At 38.7% G+C, this 16,463-nt stretch overlaps 1 protein-coding gene across 1 annotated transcript; it reads left to right on the top strand.

The window, feature by feature from the left end:
• The first annotated feature begins 519 nt into the window (after positions 1–519).
• Positions 520–16,463, top strand: EIF2AK1 (eukaryotic translation initiation factor 2 alpha kinase 1). The gene is made up of 15 exons (XM_062608020.1): positions 520–908; positions 1,373–1,531; positions 3,488–3,624; positions 4,377–4,408; positions 4,850–4,949; positions 5,766–5,846; positions 6,285–6,372; positions 7,965–8,028; positions 8,781–9,135; positions 10,252–10,363; positions 11,719–11,825; positions 14,985–15,105; positions 15,229–15,308; positions 15,648–15,881; positions 16,259–16,463. Exons 1-15 carry the CDS (start codon positions 812–814, stop codon positions 16,382–16,384), a joined length of 1,893 nt encoding a protein of 630 aa, XP_062464004.1. The 5' UTR covers positions 520–811; the 3' UTR covers positions 16,385–16,463.

The raw sequence follows: 16,463 nt of genomic DNA, 5'->3' as shown, positions 1-16,463 counted from the left end.
GGCTGCTCCCTCCGGTCGCTTTTCCTTCCTTTTCCCGGGCCGGCCCCTCCCCCCGGCCCATTGATTTCCAGGGAGGGAGACGCACGCGGCAATGCCGGTTTTTGCCAGGCCGCCGCCAGGCCCAAGTCCGTCCCCCCCCCAGCACCCCAACCCCATTACCTGGTTCGGTCTCTCTTGACTCGGCGCTGCCGGGTCCCCCTCGCTGCAGCCCCCGCCTCAGCCCGGTCCGCTCCGCCTACAGTTACAGCCCGTCGGGGAACAATGACGTCCCTCCGCCGGCCTCTTGCATCCGGGGCCCGGCGCTGGCCGGGCAAGCGGGCGGAGGGAGGAAAGGAGGCGGTGGCGGCGGCGGGGGGGAGAAGCGAGCTCCTCCGGGTCACACGGGGACCAGCACCGCCCCTGTGCCGCTGCCGGGAGCCGCTAGAGGGGGCTCGGCGACCCCCGGTCAGGGCGAGAGGCCCGATGCCACCGCGGCGAGGTGGTCCCGCGGGGAGGAGGAGGAGAAGGAGGTGGTGGTGCAGGCCTAAGTGCTCAGCCGGACGCTTTGTGGTCGATGCATGGAGCCGCACCCCTCCGCGGAGGTGAAGAGTCTCGGCCAGTCCCACTTCGTAAGGGGGCGCCTTGTTTTCCCAAAGCGAAGCTTCAGTACGAGCCTCTTCCTCGGTTGTAGTCTTTTTGCTCTTTTCTGCCTTCTAGGCTCTAATTTGCCCCTCACCGATTTATTTCTCCAGTTAACGTTTTATTGCTCTGCGCTCAGAGAGGCGGGAAGGCCCCGCTGGCCGGAGCCAAGGCCGCGACCGCAGCGCCCGGCATGTGGAGGGGCGGATTCCCGCCAGGGGCCGCGGCTCCCTGCGTGCCGCCGCCCGCCATCGAGTTCCCTGAGGAGAGCCCGGAGCCGCGGTTTGACGGTAAGCGGGGTTGGGTGCAGCAGGGCGGCCCTGTTTTCCGCGGGGAAGGTGGGGAGCAGGGAGCCCCCCCCCCCCCCCCCCCTTCCTGCGGGTGACGGCTGGGCGCCCAGCTCCCCCCGGGTTAGGAATGCAGGGGAGAACGACCGCCTTCCTCTTTACTCATCGTCTTGAGGAAGCGGCAGCCGCGGGGATGATGCAAGAGCGGGCAGGCCCCTAGTAGGGAGCGCCCTGCCCCGCAGCCAGGGCTCCCCCCTTCGGGGAGAGAGAGCCCGGTCCTCTCCGTTAGCTTCTGTATGCGCTTATAAAAGTAAATTAGGTTCCTAATTAGTGTCTTAAGCTTTTCTCTAAGTGGCTGCTTGTGCGGTGCCTTTTCGTGAGCCGGGGCTGTGTGTGGGTTGATGTGTGGTTTTGATGTGAATAGCACATACTGAGACCTAAATTCATTCTTCTGACGCCTTTTCCAGAATCGGATGTGCCCGCGGAGCTTCGAGTTGCAAACGGGTCACAGAAGTTTGTGAATTTTACTTCGACGATCCAAAACCAGCTGCTGCTTGTGTCACTGCTGGAGCATCTGTGCCACATGTACACGCACAACCCTGTTCATTCGAGGTGTTTGTTCCGAAGTTAGTAAGAGTAGTTCTTTCCTGTCTCTTAAACTGTCTTACTGCAATATATGCCAGATGGTGGTGAGGCACTGGAATAGGTTGCCCAGGGAGATTGTGAATGCTCCATCCCTGGCAGTGTTCAAGACCAGGTTGGACGAGGCCTTGGGTGATATGATTTAGCGTAAGGTGTCCCTGCCCATGGCAGGGGGTTGGAACTAGATGATCTTAAGGTCCTTTCCAACCGTAATTATTCTATGATTCTGTGTAGAATTACAGTGTAATATCAATAGGAAGCTGTAGGTCTCATCCTATTGGGCCAAGAGTAATTTGGAGAAGAGGACAAATACCCTGAACCAACTCAAATGGGACTGAGGATGTGTCTTGGTTTTGAAAATAAGAACAGAATGTTGCTGTAGATGCAAGGATCAGACAGTTCTATAGCAGCTAAATCATGTGAGTTGCGTCATGAGAAGGGTAGCAGGTAAATTATCTCTTAAATCTGATACAAAACCATGAGGAATTTAATAAGAATGTTTATCAATAGTTTATAATAATACAGCTACTAAGCTGTAGCATAGTCTTCACTAAATCTTTCAAAATTGCTTTTTGTGAAAATTAAATACCTTTAAAAGTCCTTTATTTTCCCATAAGGAATTATGATATAATTCAGGGAGCTTGGATTTTGAGGTGTGAAGCGTTTCTTTTGAAATGCGTCTTTTTGGTATGTGAGTTATCTTAGGTATTTTGTTCACTTAGGCACATATTTAATGCATTTGAGAAACAATTTCTCAGGTTTTTCTCCTATTGTATGTGACTGTAGAAAATAAACTCTGATACTTCGCTTGTACTTAAAATGGAAGCCATTTATAGCATCCAGTAAGAACAGTGCAGGCAACTGTCCGTTTTTATTCTTGAAGTAAGATGTAGATGTTTGGCCCCTGGTCTTAATATTCTGTCTATGAAGACAAAAAATGCCAAGGAAAAAAATCCAAAAAACAACCCAACTAAATTTTCTCCTTTCAGGAGAGGAACAAAAAAATGCAACCTGGGCATCTTCCAAAGTATGTAACTGCTTGGCTTCCTGATGTACTTCTGTGGAAGATTACATTTCTCCATTGGCACAGTTTAAACCAGTTTCCCAAGTGGAATAAACCTGATGAATAAAAGAAAAACATGCTGCAGTAATGCTGTCTTGATTTGTGGTTTTGACTGGTATATTCGTGTTGGCAACCATGGGGTTTTCCATTTTTTCTGCTGTGCGTAACTGTGTTCATAAGGCTTGTGTAGCGACATTCCTAATTTGTTATAGGTTCACTTTCAATAAACTTTATCTCCTTTAAAAGATAAAGTAATATGCTGGGTTTTTTTATATACTGATACTAAAGAAGCATCTTAAAAAAACCTCTTAGAGGTGAGTTTATTTTAAGACCTTGGAACTCCTAAAACTTTCAAGGGCATTTCTGTAGCATCTTTGCAGTTGCACCAAGCTCCAGTGTTAGGTTTTTGTCTGCCTTGGCATTGTTTCTGTTCAAGCGAGAAAGATGTGGTGCTTGGGAGGCAGTGTGTGCACAAACGTGTGAGTTTGTGGATTAGAAAATCTTGACATTGCCACTTTTTATTACAAACATGTCCTTGTTATTGTAAACACACTTTGGATTTCTCTTTTCACTGGTCAGAATTTTTCCAGAGGTAACAAGTGGATGCTTGCATAATTTATCTGCTAAGATAAGGTAGGGGAGATGCAGTTGTGACTACAAAGGGCATGGCAAATAACTGTATTATGCAAAGGGATTCCCACAGAGCAGCTGTAGTTTGGATTTAATTAGTTTTTCTTGCAAAGGGTATGGGAAACTGTATCAGGAGTGACTGTTCAAATTTTCAGATGCACTATCTTTCAAATAAGGTTTCTCACTGTTTACATGGTCTTACTGGTAGGCTGTATTTAATGTGACCTTTCTCTGTTCCTTTGTACAGTACTTCGTCAGGCTTTCACAAGAACAGGGATGCTCTCCCCTTTTGCTTTCTGTGATGAATTTAGTACTGTAAGACTGCAGCATAATAGAGCCATTACTGAACTAATGAAAGCAGCTAATCGACAAATACTCAGTGGGGTAAGCTTTGTTAAATTTCTTTAGCAACCTCTGCATTAAGGGGTTAACACATCATTGCATCCAAGGAGGCTTTTATTTAGGGGTTCTTTTAGTGTCGGATTGGGTCTTTTTGATAATTATACAAAATGGTATTCCCGTTCTACCTTCAGTGTTTGAGATAGCAAGGTTTGGTTCTGTAGGTGCAACCCAAAGCTTTGGAAGCTAGCAGTATTTTGTCCTTATTAAATAATAAGAATTTTAAAAAAAGTTAAAAAATCCTTATAAGCACAGGTAAAGTGTTTTAAATATTGCTACTTTTTGGTTTGTTTTTTTATTTTACAATGGACAGACATCCATTTTCACTTTTAACTGTTCCAGCTGATTATGTCAATATCGTTCTATTTATATTGTGGAGAGCATAATTTGTATAGTGTGACGTGCTTCAGGCTGAATCAGATCAGTTTGCTTATCTCGCTGCTTGAACTAGTTAATTTTTCTTAAGCATGTTTTAGAGCCCCCGTTTTATCCTGTTTGCCAGCAGAACTCTAAAAGGGCAGTAATCTCTCCAGCAGAGAGGTGTTAGTAGATGACTGGTGGGATAATAATACTTTAATTTGGTGAAGCTCTCTGCAGAATGTGAATGGCTATCAGTAACACATTTTCTTTTAAGAATATGGTTGTAGTTTGTATTTTGATAAAGCTTTCTGTGCTGATGGCATGGTAGACATTATTCTGTATGTCATGTTTTCATGTTGGATTTTGTTATTTTACAGGAACTTGATAATGGAGATTCTCATGCAGTTGGGTATGTATTCAAAACATTTAGAAATATTAAACTTAATTCCCCCCTTAAAAAGCTCCATTCTGAATTTAATTAATGCTGTGAAACAATTTGAGAATTGCTCCAAACTCTCAGAATGATCTGGGGAAAATTCCTTCTTCAGCACAACTCTCACAGTTAGTGCCACCCTTCAGGAAAACAAGATTTCTCAGGCATAAACATAAAGAAAGCATCTTAATACTTCTATTAACATAGAGTGTGATTTGTAGCACATGTGTGTGCTGTTGTAGTCTGCTGGTTTTCAGTATTCACTGAAACAGCAAACTGTGCAGCATGGTGGTGTCGAAGTATTTGCTGCTTCTTTTCATAATGTAAATAGTATTTCTAGGTTGTGTATGCCTGTAGCCTTTATAGTACCTTACCTGTAAGTTGTAACTTAGTTTAATGCAGCCTATTTTTGACTAGGGAAAAAGAAGTTCTCTTTGAAGCACAGTCTTCACGATACTTGAATGAATTTGATGAGATTGTGAGGCTAGGAAGAGGAGGATATGGTAAAGTATACAAGGTATTCTTTACCTTCTGTTTATAACTGATCAGTTTATGTCTAGTTTTTCTTTGAAATTTAGAGTTACTGTTTTGGCTGGTTTTTGTTTTGCTTGGGTTTTATTTCTAATGGAAAATGAAAAACACTTATTTTCCAATAGAACAAGTACAAACCTGCACATGTGAAAGATGTTGGCATTTAATTTTGAAAGATGCTCAGTTGCTGTTTCTATTTTCTGTTTGTAGGAAGCAGGATATATCAGATGTTTTACTTCATGTGTTTTGACTGTTTTTAAGTGAATGAAAAATTCTTGTGTGAAGTACCGTGATATATATTGACTTAAAAACCAGCCACAGGAACTGATTAGTCTGCATACCCCAGTGTTCCAGTTGTGGCTGCTTGGAAAAAAGCAGCCTTAATATGAATGTAAACTGTCCAATCCAATGTTGATTAATATTAAATACTTTAGCATATGGCTAGCCTACAGTTCCCCACATGGTATGTGCCATGCATAAATGTCACTTGTGGTCTCATGATTTTCTGATAACCTGTTTAAGCAGTTATCAGGACATACGAGCATTTTATTATTGATGGAAAGATAACTTTAAAACCATGTATTTCACAAAGATTGGATTAGATGTTTGCAGTCCTGTAAGAAGGCAAAAGTAGAGTATCCTTAGGTTAGACAGCTGAGCCTAATCCCAGTTTCACTCTCTGAGTGAGATGTTGTATGAATGGAGTGCAGAAATTAAGTTTTAGAAAATAATTGGTTCTAAAGGATTTAATAATTCATTAAACACATTAACATCTAGTTTTTCCTTTTGCAATTGTTTTCAGGTTAGAAACAAGTTAGATGGTCAGTTCTATGCTATCAAAAAAATTATCATTAAGAAGGCTACAAGAAGAGATTGCATGAAGGTATACTTTTTCCTGTATTTCATCTCTGGTTTAATTCCCTGTCTGCTGTAGCTGATTCTAATAGAATTTAGTAATGCAGTTAATATTTCCCAAAACATAAAAAATGTTAATAATGGGTTTATGCATTCTGAGTTTCTATAGATTTAATGCTATCAATACCTAGTAGAAAAAAGTAAACCAGAGGTATTTAAGTCCATTAAATCATAGTATCATAGAATTGTTAGAGTTGGAAAGGACCTTAAGATCACCACTTGAATTTGCTCATTTCTGCAACTATGAAAATCCTAATTAGTTCTAAAGCTTCAAAATTTTCTTTATTACTGTAACAATTTTATCTGTTCTTTCTCTGTCAGAAACTGTTACTTTTTTGTTATCTTTTGTGTTTATTAAGTACTCAGAATAAAGAATGGTCATACTGTTTATTTTTGGTCTTTTTAGGTGCTACGAGAAGTTAAAGTGCTCGCTGGGCTGCAGCATCCTAATATTGTAGGTTATCACACTGCTTGGATGGAACAAGTTCAAACAGTACATCGAAAAGGAAAGTGCAGCATATTGTGTCAGTCTTGCTTGCATCCTGCTTATAATCTCTGTACTGTTATTTCCAGGAGAGTATAATTTCTCTGATAAAATAACTGTTTATCTTTAAAACAAAAAAAAAATCCCCAGAGTACAGGTGACCATCAGATCTTCATATTCTTCTGTGCACTTCAGTCTCTTGCATAGTAACTTACCTATTAGTTAATGGTGAATTCAGAACTGTCAAAGTATTAGCTTCACTTCTGGTAATACATGAGAAGGATTTTAAAATTGTGTGAAGTTCAGTGGAATGGAGTGAGAACCTTTTAACACAAGAAATAATGAGTTGACAAGGAGAAGAATAAATACTGAGGGATAAGCCACTTCAGATATTGGGGAAAAAGTGATGAATAGAATAAAAAAAAAAAACCATCCACAAATTTGCTACCATGTTTTGAAGTCTTGGAGTTGTAGCAAAACTCAAGCAAGTCTCCCACTATGCCTTTCTTCCCATCTGTAAAAGAGTTCAGAAAAACTGAACCTGGAAATAAATAAGGTGGGGGGTGGGGGCAGGGGAATCCTTCTTATTTTGCTTTTCATGGGAGAGTTTTTCATTTTGTTGAATTGCATATTATAGTCCTACAGTGACAGAGAGATCTGTTGTTTTTTTTTTTTTTGTGTGTGTGTATATATCAGCTACTGTCTGTAACTGGTGAGAATTTATCTACATTTATGTTCATTTTACACCACCTTTCCTGCTGCTTTTTTTCTATTCATTTTCTCTGTTCTTGGCTCTTTCCACACGTCCTTTGGTCCCTTTGTAATACTAATCTGTTGTTCCTTTCCTCTCTTGTTCTTTTCTGAAATACCTTTAGCAGTTAAATCTTTTGATCCTCTTATGCTCTGTATGCCTTTATTGCTTTCCAAATCAACGACTTCATGGTCAGCTATAAGCACAAAAGAAAATGAATAGAAAGTTGTCAATATGGTAATACAGACAAGACTTTCTAATGATACTGAGAATCTTCAAGGATGCAACTTTTTAGTTGCTAGGAGTACTTGACAAGTATGCAATGGTGATAAGTATGTAACTAGATCTGTAAGTAGGTCCTGTGGTACTTAATGGTTTTCCTTGGCTTAGAAGATTGGTATTTCATATCTCCTCTGTGCTAAAACAAACTGCTTTTTCATATAAATATACAGTTTTAATGAAAACCATTTCCAAAATGTTAAGTATCAAACCAGCAGCATAGTGAAGCAAAGGATGGTGTCTTGTGGAGTTGTTTTTTTAGCTATTATATACATGAGAAGCTGTAATAACATAATTTTGAACAGGCTAACTTCTTAAAGGTTAAATCTAGGTGAATATCTAAGAGATCCCAGTACAACCCTTCAAGTGACCTCATACAACAGGTATTTTCATTTAAAGAAAAACAAAAAACCATGTGGTTGCTCCTTATTAGATCAAAAAGCACCTTTTGCAGCAGCAGAAATAGAGAAAAAACATACCTGTAGGTAATGAAGTTAAATTCAGTAAGATGCTGTAGATTAAATATTAATTTATAGTATTATTTTGTTTTTTTAAAATACCATATTCATCTTTTCATCCTGTAGATAAAACAGTAATGGAGTTGCACCCATTATGTTTGGAGCAAGAGAGTAGGAAGTAAGTATTATAAATCTTAATGATAGCATTTATTTGTCTTTACCATAAGACTTCTTTTAAAGTAACGTTCAGAGAGTACAGAATTCAGCATAGATTTCACAAGAAGCTTTTTGCTTCTAAAGTATTGCCAAAAAAGTCTTAATTATCCTTGTCATTGTTTCTCTTCTTGTTGCATAAGCTGAAGAATATTACTGAATACTTCTGCCTTCTTTGGATCTCAGTTTCTGAGTCTCTGAATGTAGTACTGGGCTTTAAGCTTACTTCAGAAGTTCTGTGCCAGTCAGAAACACTGATTAGTTCTGTGGAATCTCACTAGAGTGATGGTGCCTTCTGCTTCTCAGAAGTGTTTATTAGCCCTTTCAGAAAGGAGATGGAGTCCTATGAGAATTACAGCATAACTTCCTAAGTTAGAAGGAATGGAGTTGCATCATACTTCTGTCCAGTGAATGCTGTGACCTAGTACTATATGTACCTATGAGCTGTCTGGGTCAGCTCTCAGAAATCCCAGCTGGGGGAAGGTATTAAAAGGGCTGTAGCCTGCACTGTCTGTTATGTAATCCTAAAGTTTTATATGGGGAAGCAGCTGAACTCTTACTCTGGAATGCAGTTTGCAACTGGAATAAACACAAACCCAAAGAAAAAAAAACCCAACCAAACAAAACCCAACACTTTTCAGAATGGTGTGTCACAAATAGATGGTATAAAACTAGGTACATGTTTTTGATTTCTCTCAATTACTTTATTATTTTCAGTGATCGCTGTCACATTCAGAGTGTGGAAAGTGGTAGTTCAATTATCTTTGCCGACCTTACTTCTCAAGAAAAGAAGTCCTGTGACAGTACCGGTCTTAGAAATCCGGGTAGTGAATTGTGTATGAATGATTTTACGAACAACAGTAGTAAAGAGTGTATGAAACCAAATAAATGCGAATTATCCATAGAATTACAAGAAGACTTTGTAAGTAGTGTTAGCAGTAGATCAACTGATGTGAAAAATCATCCATCACGGGTACCTCATACTAGTCTGGAAAAGGATGCTAGCACTGGAAGTAAGTCCTGCACTGAAGAATGCTCGAAGAATCATGTAGCTGTCTGTGGAGAGTTTGAGGTAAATGCAGTTTTCATTAAATATACTTATCTGCTATCTACTTTAACCATGTTTGTAAAGTAGAGTTTGGTAGACACAGGAATGATTTATAATGATGAATTAAAAAAAAATAAAAATTATTATGATAAGATTCAGGAATACAGACAACTTTTATTTAAATGGGTAACACTATTACAAGGAAGCTGACCAGAAGGGCTGGCAGAAGTCAGCATACAAGAAAGTTACCATCATCTTGGGTCCTTTCAAAGTACCTACATGAATAAAAAGTACTACTGCATAAAAAAACCCGATCCATAATTGCACTTGAAAATCCTCAGCCTTCAGTAACCACGGCTAATTCAGATATTATTCATGAAAGTGTCTGGGTATGTCATGTGGTGCCTGTATAGTGTAGGATTCCACATGGAAAAGAGAAAAGCAGATGGCAGCATGGAATCGCCACTCTGCCTATGCTTCTGAAACTTGGCTGGCATTCATATCTCTGAAATGTCCTGTATAACACAAACAGCTCTGGAATACTCCAAGCTTTTGATATCATTTGGAGTTCCCTCTTGCAACAAATCCAAGATTTTAAAGGTGTTTGCTTGAATTGTCCAGGCTATCAAATGAACTAGTACATTATCAGAAACTGAGTATGAAATTACATACTCATATTAATAAATCAGACGTATGGACTAGATGACCTTAAAGGTCTTTTCCAACCGAAATGATTCTATGATTATATGAAATTCCACATTGAGGTGGATTTTTTTTCTAATTTATATTAATTTACACTGTTTTCTTAAGCCAGAATGAAACTCTGTTCAGTGTGTCTAGAAGCTTTAAACTCTAAAGTGAATATTAAGATACGTAGCTGGCTGTTCTGTTTTTATCATAACAATTGTTAACATTTGAGGACAAGCAAAAAAAAAAAACACACCCCAAAACTAGTTAGTGTTGTTGCATGTGCTTCTTGAATGCAGTAGATAAATAATACTGTATTTGATGTTACTTTGGTATCTGACTGGGATTTTTTAGCTTAATGAACAAATTCTGATTTTATTAGCTTTAAAGAAAAATAAGGAAATATTGTTTATGTTAAAGTGGCAACATCATAGACTATTATTTTTCTGTTAGGTGGAGTATCATTTGATGCTTCATATACAAATGCAGCTGTGTGAAATATCTTTGTGGGATTGGATTTTTGACCGTAATAAAAGATGCAACAAGAGAACAGAGGAAATGTCCAGTAAGAAGTCTTAAAAAATTTCTGACTCATTATGAAGCAAGTATTTCGTCTTTCCTAATTAGAAGTCCACTTGCCTGATTTTGTTTTACTTCAGCAGCTTATAATATGGATCTTCTTCATTAGATGAATAGAATCATCATTAGATTCTTTATTCATTTCATCACCTAGCAGCTAGTATTGAATCTTTTTATGATGTTGGTAAAGAGATTTAAGTTCATGGGGTTTAGACAACTCTTCAAAAAAGAATGAATGTATGCCTGAGGCATAGTTGTTACCTGGAGACATCTCTGCCTGGGCAATGCTACTTATTTGGAATAGTTTTTTTATTGCCAGAATCTGCTTTTTCTTAGAAAGCTGTTTAAATAATTGAAATTTTGCTTTGGTAGTAGTCTTGCTGGTACAAAATAGAACTCTTTGTAGGCTAATTTATCTGCTGTGGAAAACAGGAATACATCTTCTGTTCCAGACAGATGACAAGAAAAAAACAGTTTATTATTAAGAATCAGAACTCCTACATAGGCTGATTTGTCGTTGGTCTAAAGCATGTAGTATTTACCTTGCTGTAATAGCCAGAGGAGTTCTCATGCACTGATACCAAGATGCTTCAATAACTGTTGACATTTGGAAGAACAAGTCTAATGCTCTTGAAGCATTAGAGACATGTTCCTTTCTCTGGTTGTATAAAAAAAAGCATATGCTTAACAGATTGTGAGGCATAAACTGTATGATTAATGTTTAATCTTAGTTTTAATCACTATTAAGATAAATCTGTTGTTCTCTTTAGTCATGGATGCCAGCTATCAGCTGATGTCTGCTAATCTCTCCTGTATTTGTAGTCTTTTGCCATAAATAAGCTAAAAGATGATGTTCCTGGTCAGGGAATGACAGAATTACTAGGGCATTTGACCTAGTAGGGTAGCACAACAGCAGAAGAATTAGGGTCCAAAAAGGAAGGCTGCAAATTGATACCGATACAGAAAGCATGTTGTTATGTAAATTAATACGATTTCATCTGGAATTGTATTTTTCATTCTAATTCAGTACTTCCATCTAAGTAAAGAGGTTTTAAATTCATTATCAAGTAACTATCTGATGGAGTTTGGAAGAATCTTTTCAGGCAGACACATGTTCATGACCCCTGAATTTTCCTTTTTGGAATTTGGCAGTTAGTGACTTTTTTTCTGTTTCAAAACCAGTATCTTAGGAGAAATAGGGGAAGTTCCATTTATAAATTGGGCTCATTCTGTTAAAAATTTCTTCCATGTCATAAATAGAATTCAACAAGACAAACCATCGTAAACTTTATTAGCTCATTAAAATTAGCTAAAATAATTTAGATTTTAAATTGTTTTAAGGTCCATACCATCTCGTGGATGTCCGCTGGACAATGAAAATTTTTCAGGAGTTACTAGAAGGAGTATGCTATATCCACAGCATGGGAGTGATGCATCGAGACATTAAAGTAAGTTCATTGACTGAACTAATTACACTTGAGCTTGAAGAAAACGAAGATAACTTACATTATGGGAGAATGAAAGCAAATTTATAGCTAAATTTGAGATGACCTGGGCATTTAAGAGTTTAGCTGTCTTATGTATGAAAAAATACATTGTCTCCTCTACACCAGTATCATACATAACATACAGTATACATACAGCATTGTGCTCAATTACATTGACTTAAAGTGAATTATGATTAAGCTCTGGAAATGTTTTCTCCTTTGTGGAGCCATTTTCTTGTTCTAAACAGGGATAGTCAGATCGGTTTGGTTTTGTCTTGGTCTTTCCTTAACCAGCATAGGACCTAAATTTCCTAATTACCTAAAAGAAATTAAATTATTGTAGGTAATTATAAAAATAAGCAAAGGCCAGTGGCTACACCTCAGTTGGCTGTGTATCAGCTTTGGAAGATATGTTCAAGTTATAGTTGCGAATAATTGCTGTCTTTCAAAATGGTTGTTATTTTCCTTAAGGGACTGAAATTGTAGGTGATGTTAGTGACTGAATGAAAAGTTTTGGTTTCATTCCAATTAAAAATAATGAAGAGCAGACTTAAAATAGTAACACTTTGACGGATTAGAATAGCGTGCCGTTTATATGTTCATGTGAAGTGTTTTTGGAATTCCAGTCTTAAGAATAGTTTTGACTTAAATGTGAAGCGTAAGTAGATGGATTTTGCTTAATCTGACTCGGAATAGCAAGGACATGAATGTGTTTTTTCCTACTCTGCTTCCTAGAGGTTCTGTGCATCTGATACAGTAACTATATCAGGAAATGAGTGTAAAGATCATCTTGATTATTAAAACTCCATGTGTGGAAACTTGGAATTACTTGAAAACACACAGTGTTCACTCTGGATTAATTTTATTTTGTCTGCCAGCTGTTTCAGGATCAACTGGTTTTTTGATTTTCCTGTTAAGCATCAACATGGCCTTATTGTCCAAGTCCTGGTAGTTGTATAAAGAATTCCATAGTGGGAGCTTGGTTTTGAGGCCATGCTTATTGTTTTCACCACACCTTATTCTAAAGGTGATTTTGCAGACATCTTGCAGAAACAGTAATTTCTGTGATAATGTTACAAGGAAGTGTTTCAGCATTTGAAATTTTGAGAACAGAAGTCCAGTGAGTGAGTGGGTAGCCTTGATTATCTCTACTTCAGTGGAAATGAGAAGCCTACCAACTTGTTTGGCACTGCTGTATCTTTTAAATTTGATCTGCATTGAAGAAATGAAGAGTGGAGATTGCCCATCTCTGATACAATGTTCATGTCTGCTTTATACTCTAACAGAACTATTTCCCTTCTTGCCACCTGAGCAGGCTTCATGAAGAGCTTTTTGTCCTTTATGATCTTGGGTGTTAATGTTAGCTCCATTACTTAATGGTAAAGAGATGCGGTCTGCGTTGACATCTAAAATTCTGCTTATGCTCTGCACACTGCAATATGAAGGGCAGTTCTTCCCCAAGTTGGACTGGCAAAGTTAATGTTTGTTCCAGAGGTGATTAAAGTTGCTGTCATCTCTGTGTTTAGTGACCCTGCAGCTATGTAAAGAGGTGTCCAGCCAGACTTGTGACTGTCCTTTAAGTTAACAATAACGAGTGGATGTAGGTGGAAAAGCATCATCAGACTGTTGGCCTAAACACAGAAGACAGATAATTACTGATCTTCAGGATTTATCTGATATTTTTACATTTTGCAAGAAACAGAGACACATTTGTGCTCTGAGGCTGGCTGTGAACAAGTATTAGGAGTTGCCATGACCTAATGGAAGCTTGGTCATTAACTTATATTTGTTAACTACAGCTTGTGCCCAGCAGGAATGCATAAATGGTGTTAATGCCTTCAGTTCTTTTACTTCCTAATCTTATAGCATGAGAAATGAGTCATAGTTGGGCTTCAGGTCAGTGAAGCTCCTGGAAGTGCAAGCAAGCAGAAGTTTCATCTCATTTGTACATACAGACATAATCTAGGAGTGCTTGAGCCTCTAGATTATAAAATTGTAGAATGGTTTGGGTTGGAAGGGACCATAAAACCATCTAGTTTCACACACACCCCTACCACGCACAGATACCTTCCCACTAGATCAGGTTGCTCCAAGCCACATCCAACCTGGCCTTGAACACTGCCAGGGATGGGGCAGCCACAGCTTCTCTTGGGCAACCTATGCCAGTGTCAGTAAAAAATGTCTTCTCTATATCCAATCTAAATCTACCCTCTTCAGTTTAAAACTGTTGCCCCTTGTCACTACTGACCCTGGTATAAAGTCTCCCTGCTTTTTTGTAAGCCCCCATTATATGTCGAAAGGGCACAGTAAGGCCTCCCTGGAACCTTCTCCTCTCCAGGCTGAACAAGCCCAGCTCTCTCAGCCTTGTCTCCACAGCAAAGGTGCTCCAGCCCTCTAAGCATCCCTGTGGCATCCTCTGGACTTGCTCCAACAGCTCCACATCCTCCTTATGTTGGGGTCCCCAGAGCTGGATGCACTTCTCCAGGTGGGGTCTCACAAGAGCAGTAGAGGGGGAGAATCCTCTCCCTTGACCTGCTGGTCACACTGTTGGTGATGCATGCAGCCCAGGACATGGTTGGTTGCTGGGCTACAAGTGCATACTGCCAGGTTATAGACAATTTTTCATCTGTCAGTGCTGCCAAGTCCTTTTGGGCTGTTTGCAGTGTAAGAAGTATAATCAACAGTCACTGGTGATTTTTTGTCTGAGTTGAGATACGCTACTTCTGGTTTATATTGAGCAAGAAAAAATTCACATTCAAAATTAAGAAGAGATGTGATTCTGCCATATGTTGCATTAAGTCAGGTATGGTATCATTTGAGGAAGCAAATTTCCCATTTTCTGCTGGGAGAAAAAAAAAACAAAACTTTACATTTCCACTAAAGCTATTTCCTGTTTTGCTTTTCTTCCTTTTTCCTACATCCTTCATATGTGTTTTTTCTGCCAAAATGGTGTTGCCAACACATAACTTGGTATCAGCTATGACTTTTTTTCCCCTCTCTCACTAATGAGAGTGTTAATTATACCTGTGAAACACTGGATTTTATAGTCTTGAAACAGCTGAAATTTCATACTTACTTATACAGGTATATTTATAGATTTTATACTGTCTTGTTTTATAGCCCAGAAATATCTTCCTGCATGGATCAGATCATCATGTAAAAATAGGAGACTTTGGATTAGCCTGCAAAGAGCTTCTTTGGGATCATGCAGACCAGTGGTTTAAGACAGAAAAGAAAAATGGTAAGAGGAAAAAAAGCTTAATGGGTTTAAGTGATTGAGTTTCTATGATATTAAGACTATCAAATATCAAATTCTAAAGTGAAATGGTAACAACACTGAGAAGTTTAAATTGCCTTTTTAAAGGACTGATGCATACTTCAGGAGTGGGGACCTGCCTCTATGCCTCACCAGAACAATTGCAGGGATCTCAGTATGATTTCAAGGTAGGAAGTAGTAGTATTTTTCTTCTATTAACACATGAAGGTGATTGGAATAAGACAAGTCTTTCAGTAGGTAAATATATAAATATCCCTACTGTTTCCCCTAATGTTTTTGCTGAAACATGGCAAAAATAATTTGTTTCTAAGATCTTCTTGAGGAATGTGGAATGTACAGATTTGAATTTGTGTTCTGTCAGTAGTGTCCTGATATTTTTCCTATTATCGGGAAACTTCGTTGTCATGAAATGGTTTCATATTGTGATTTTCTTAATGAGGAAAAGAAATCCACTAAGTAATTAAAAACAGCAGTTATACCAGACTTTTTCTTCACTCCATTACCAGTCAGACATGTACAGCATGGGTGTTATCCTGCTAGAACTCTTCCAACCATTTGGAACAGAAATGGAAAGAACAGAAATTCTTACAGGTTTACGGAATGGCCAAATTCCTCATACTTTCTACATGAAATGGCCTGTTCAAGCCAAATACGTTAAACTCCTCACCAGTCAGAATGCTACAGAAAGACCAACGGCTGCTCAGCTCCGTGAAAGTGAACTATTTCATACCACAGAACATGTAAGTTATGTCAATAACCTCAACCTTTACAGGATAAAGAAATATAAAAAGAAAATGGCTTTTGTTTTCCTGTATTATCAAGTTTTTTTGGTTTGTTTGTACCTTAAGAGCATTGTGTGATCAGGACTTTTTTCCAAGTACGGTATTTATGCCACTGTATTAATGTTTCTGGTGTCTTTGCAATGAAATAAATGAAGACTGGGCTGTTGATTTTGAGACATTTTTATAGATCAGAGAAGGTTTTGAAGCTTTTCAGCAGCTCTGAAGAATCTTTTTATAATTTTCCCTTGTCATGCTTTTTTGTTTGTGGATTAAGTTGTAGTATCAAATATGCAGAATAGCATCTATAAATGAAGTAAACTGGCTCTCATTTTCAGGTTATTTCCAACCTACAACAGAAGGTGAGACAGCAAGAGGAAGAAATAGAGAAACTGAGAGAGAGAATAAGACTGCTTTCAGAAGAACAAGGTGAACAACGTATGGAACTAGGTTCCCCTGTTTAAGTATGGGAAGAACCTCTATTGTATGCTAAGTTATATAAACTGTTCCTTTTTTACATAGATACATTTCAATGCATTTTGA

The sequence above is a fragment of the Pezoporus occidentalis genome, unplaced genomic scaffold, assembly GCF_034315485.1.
Source record: "Pezoporus occidentalis ecotype Australia unplaced genomic scaffold, CSIRO_AGI_Poc_V1 ctg128, whole genome shotgun sequence".
NCBI lineage: Eukaryota > Metazoa > Chordata > Aves > Psittaciformes > Psittacidae > Pezoporus > Pezoporus occidentalis.
The sequence above is the reverse complement of the archived record's forward strand: the minus strand, read 5'-3'. Positions and strand labels throughout refer to the sequence as shown.

Coding starts and splice junctions, on each gene's coding strand:
- EIF2AK1 (XM_062608020.1), top strand. CDS start 812: ATGTGGAGGGGCGGATTCCCGCCAGGGGCCGCGGCTCCCTGCGTGCCG. Junction 11,826..14,984: donor TGATGCATCGAGACATTAAA/GTAAGTTCATTG, acceptor CTTGTTTTATAG/CCCAGAAATATCTTCCTGCA. Junction 15,106..15,228: donor TAAGACAGAAAAGAAAAATG/GTAAGAGGAAAA, acceptor GCCTTTTTAAAG/GACTGATGCATACTTCAGGA.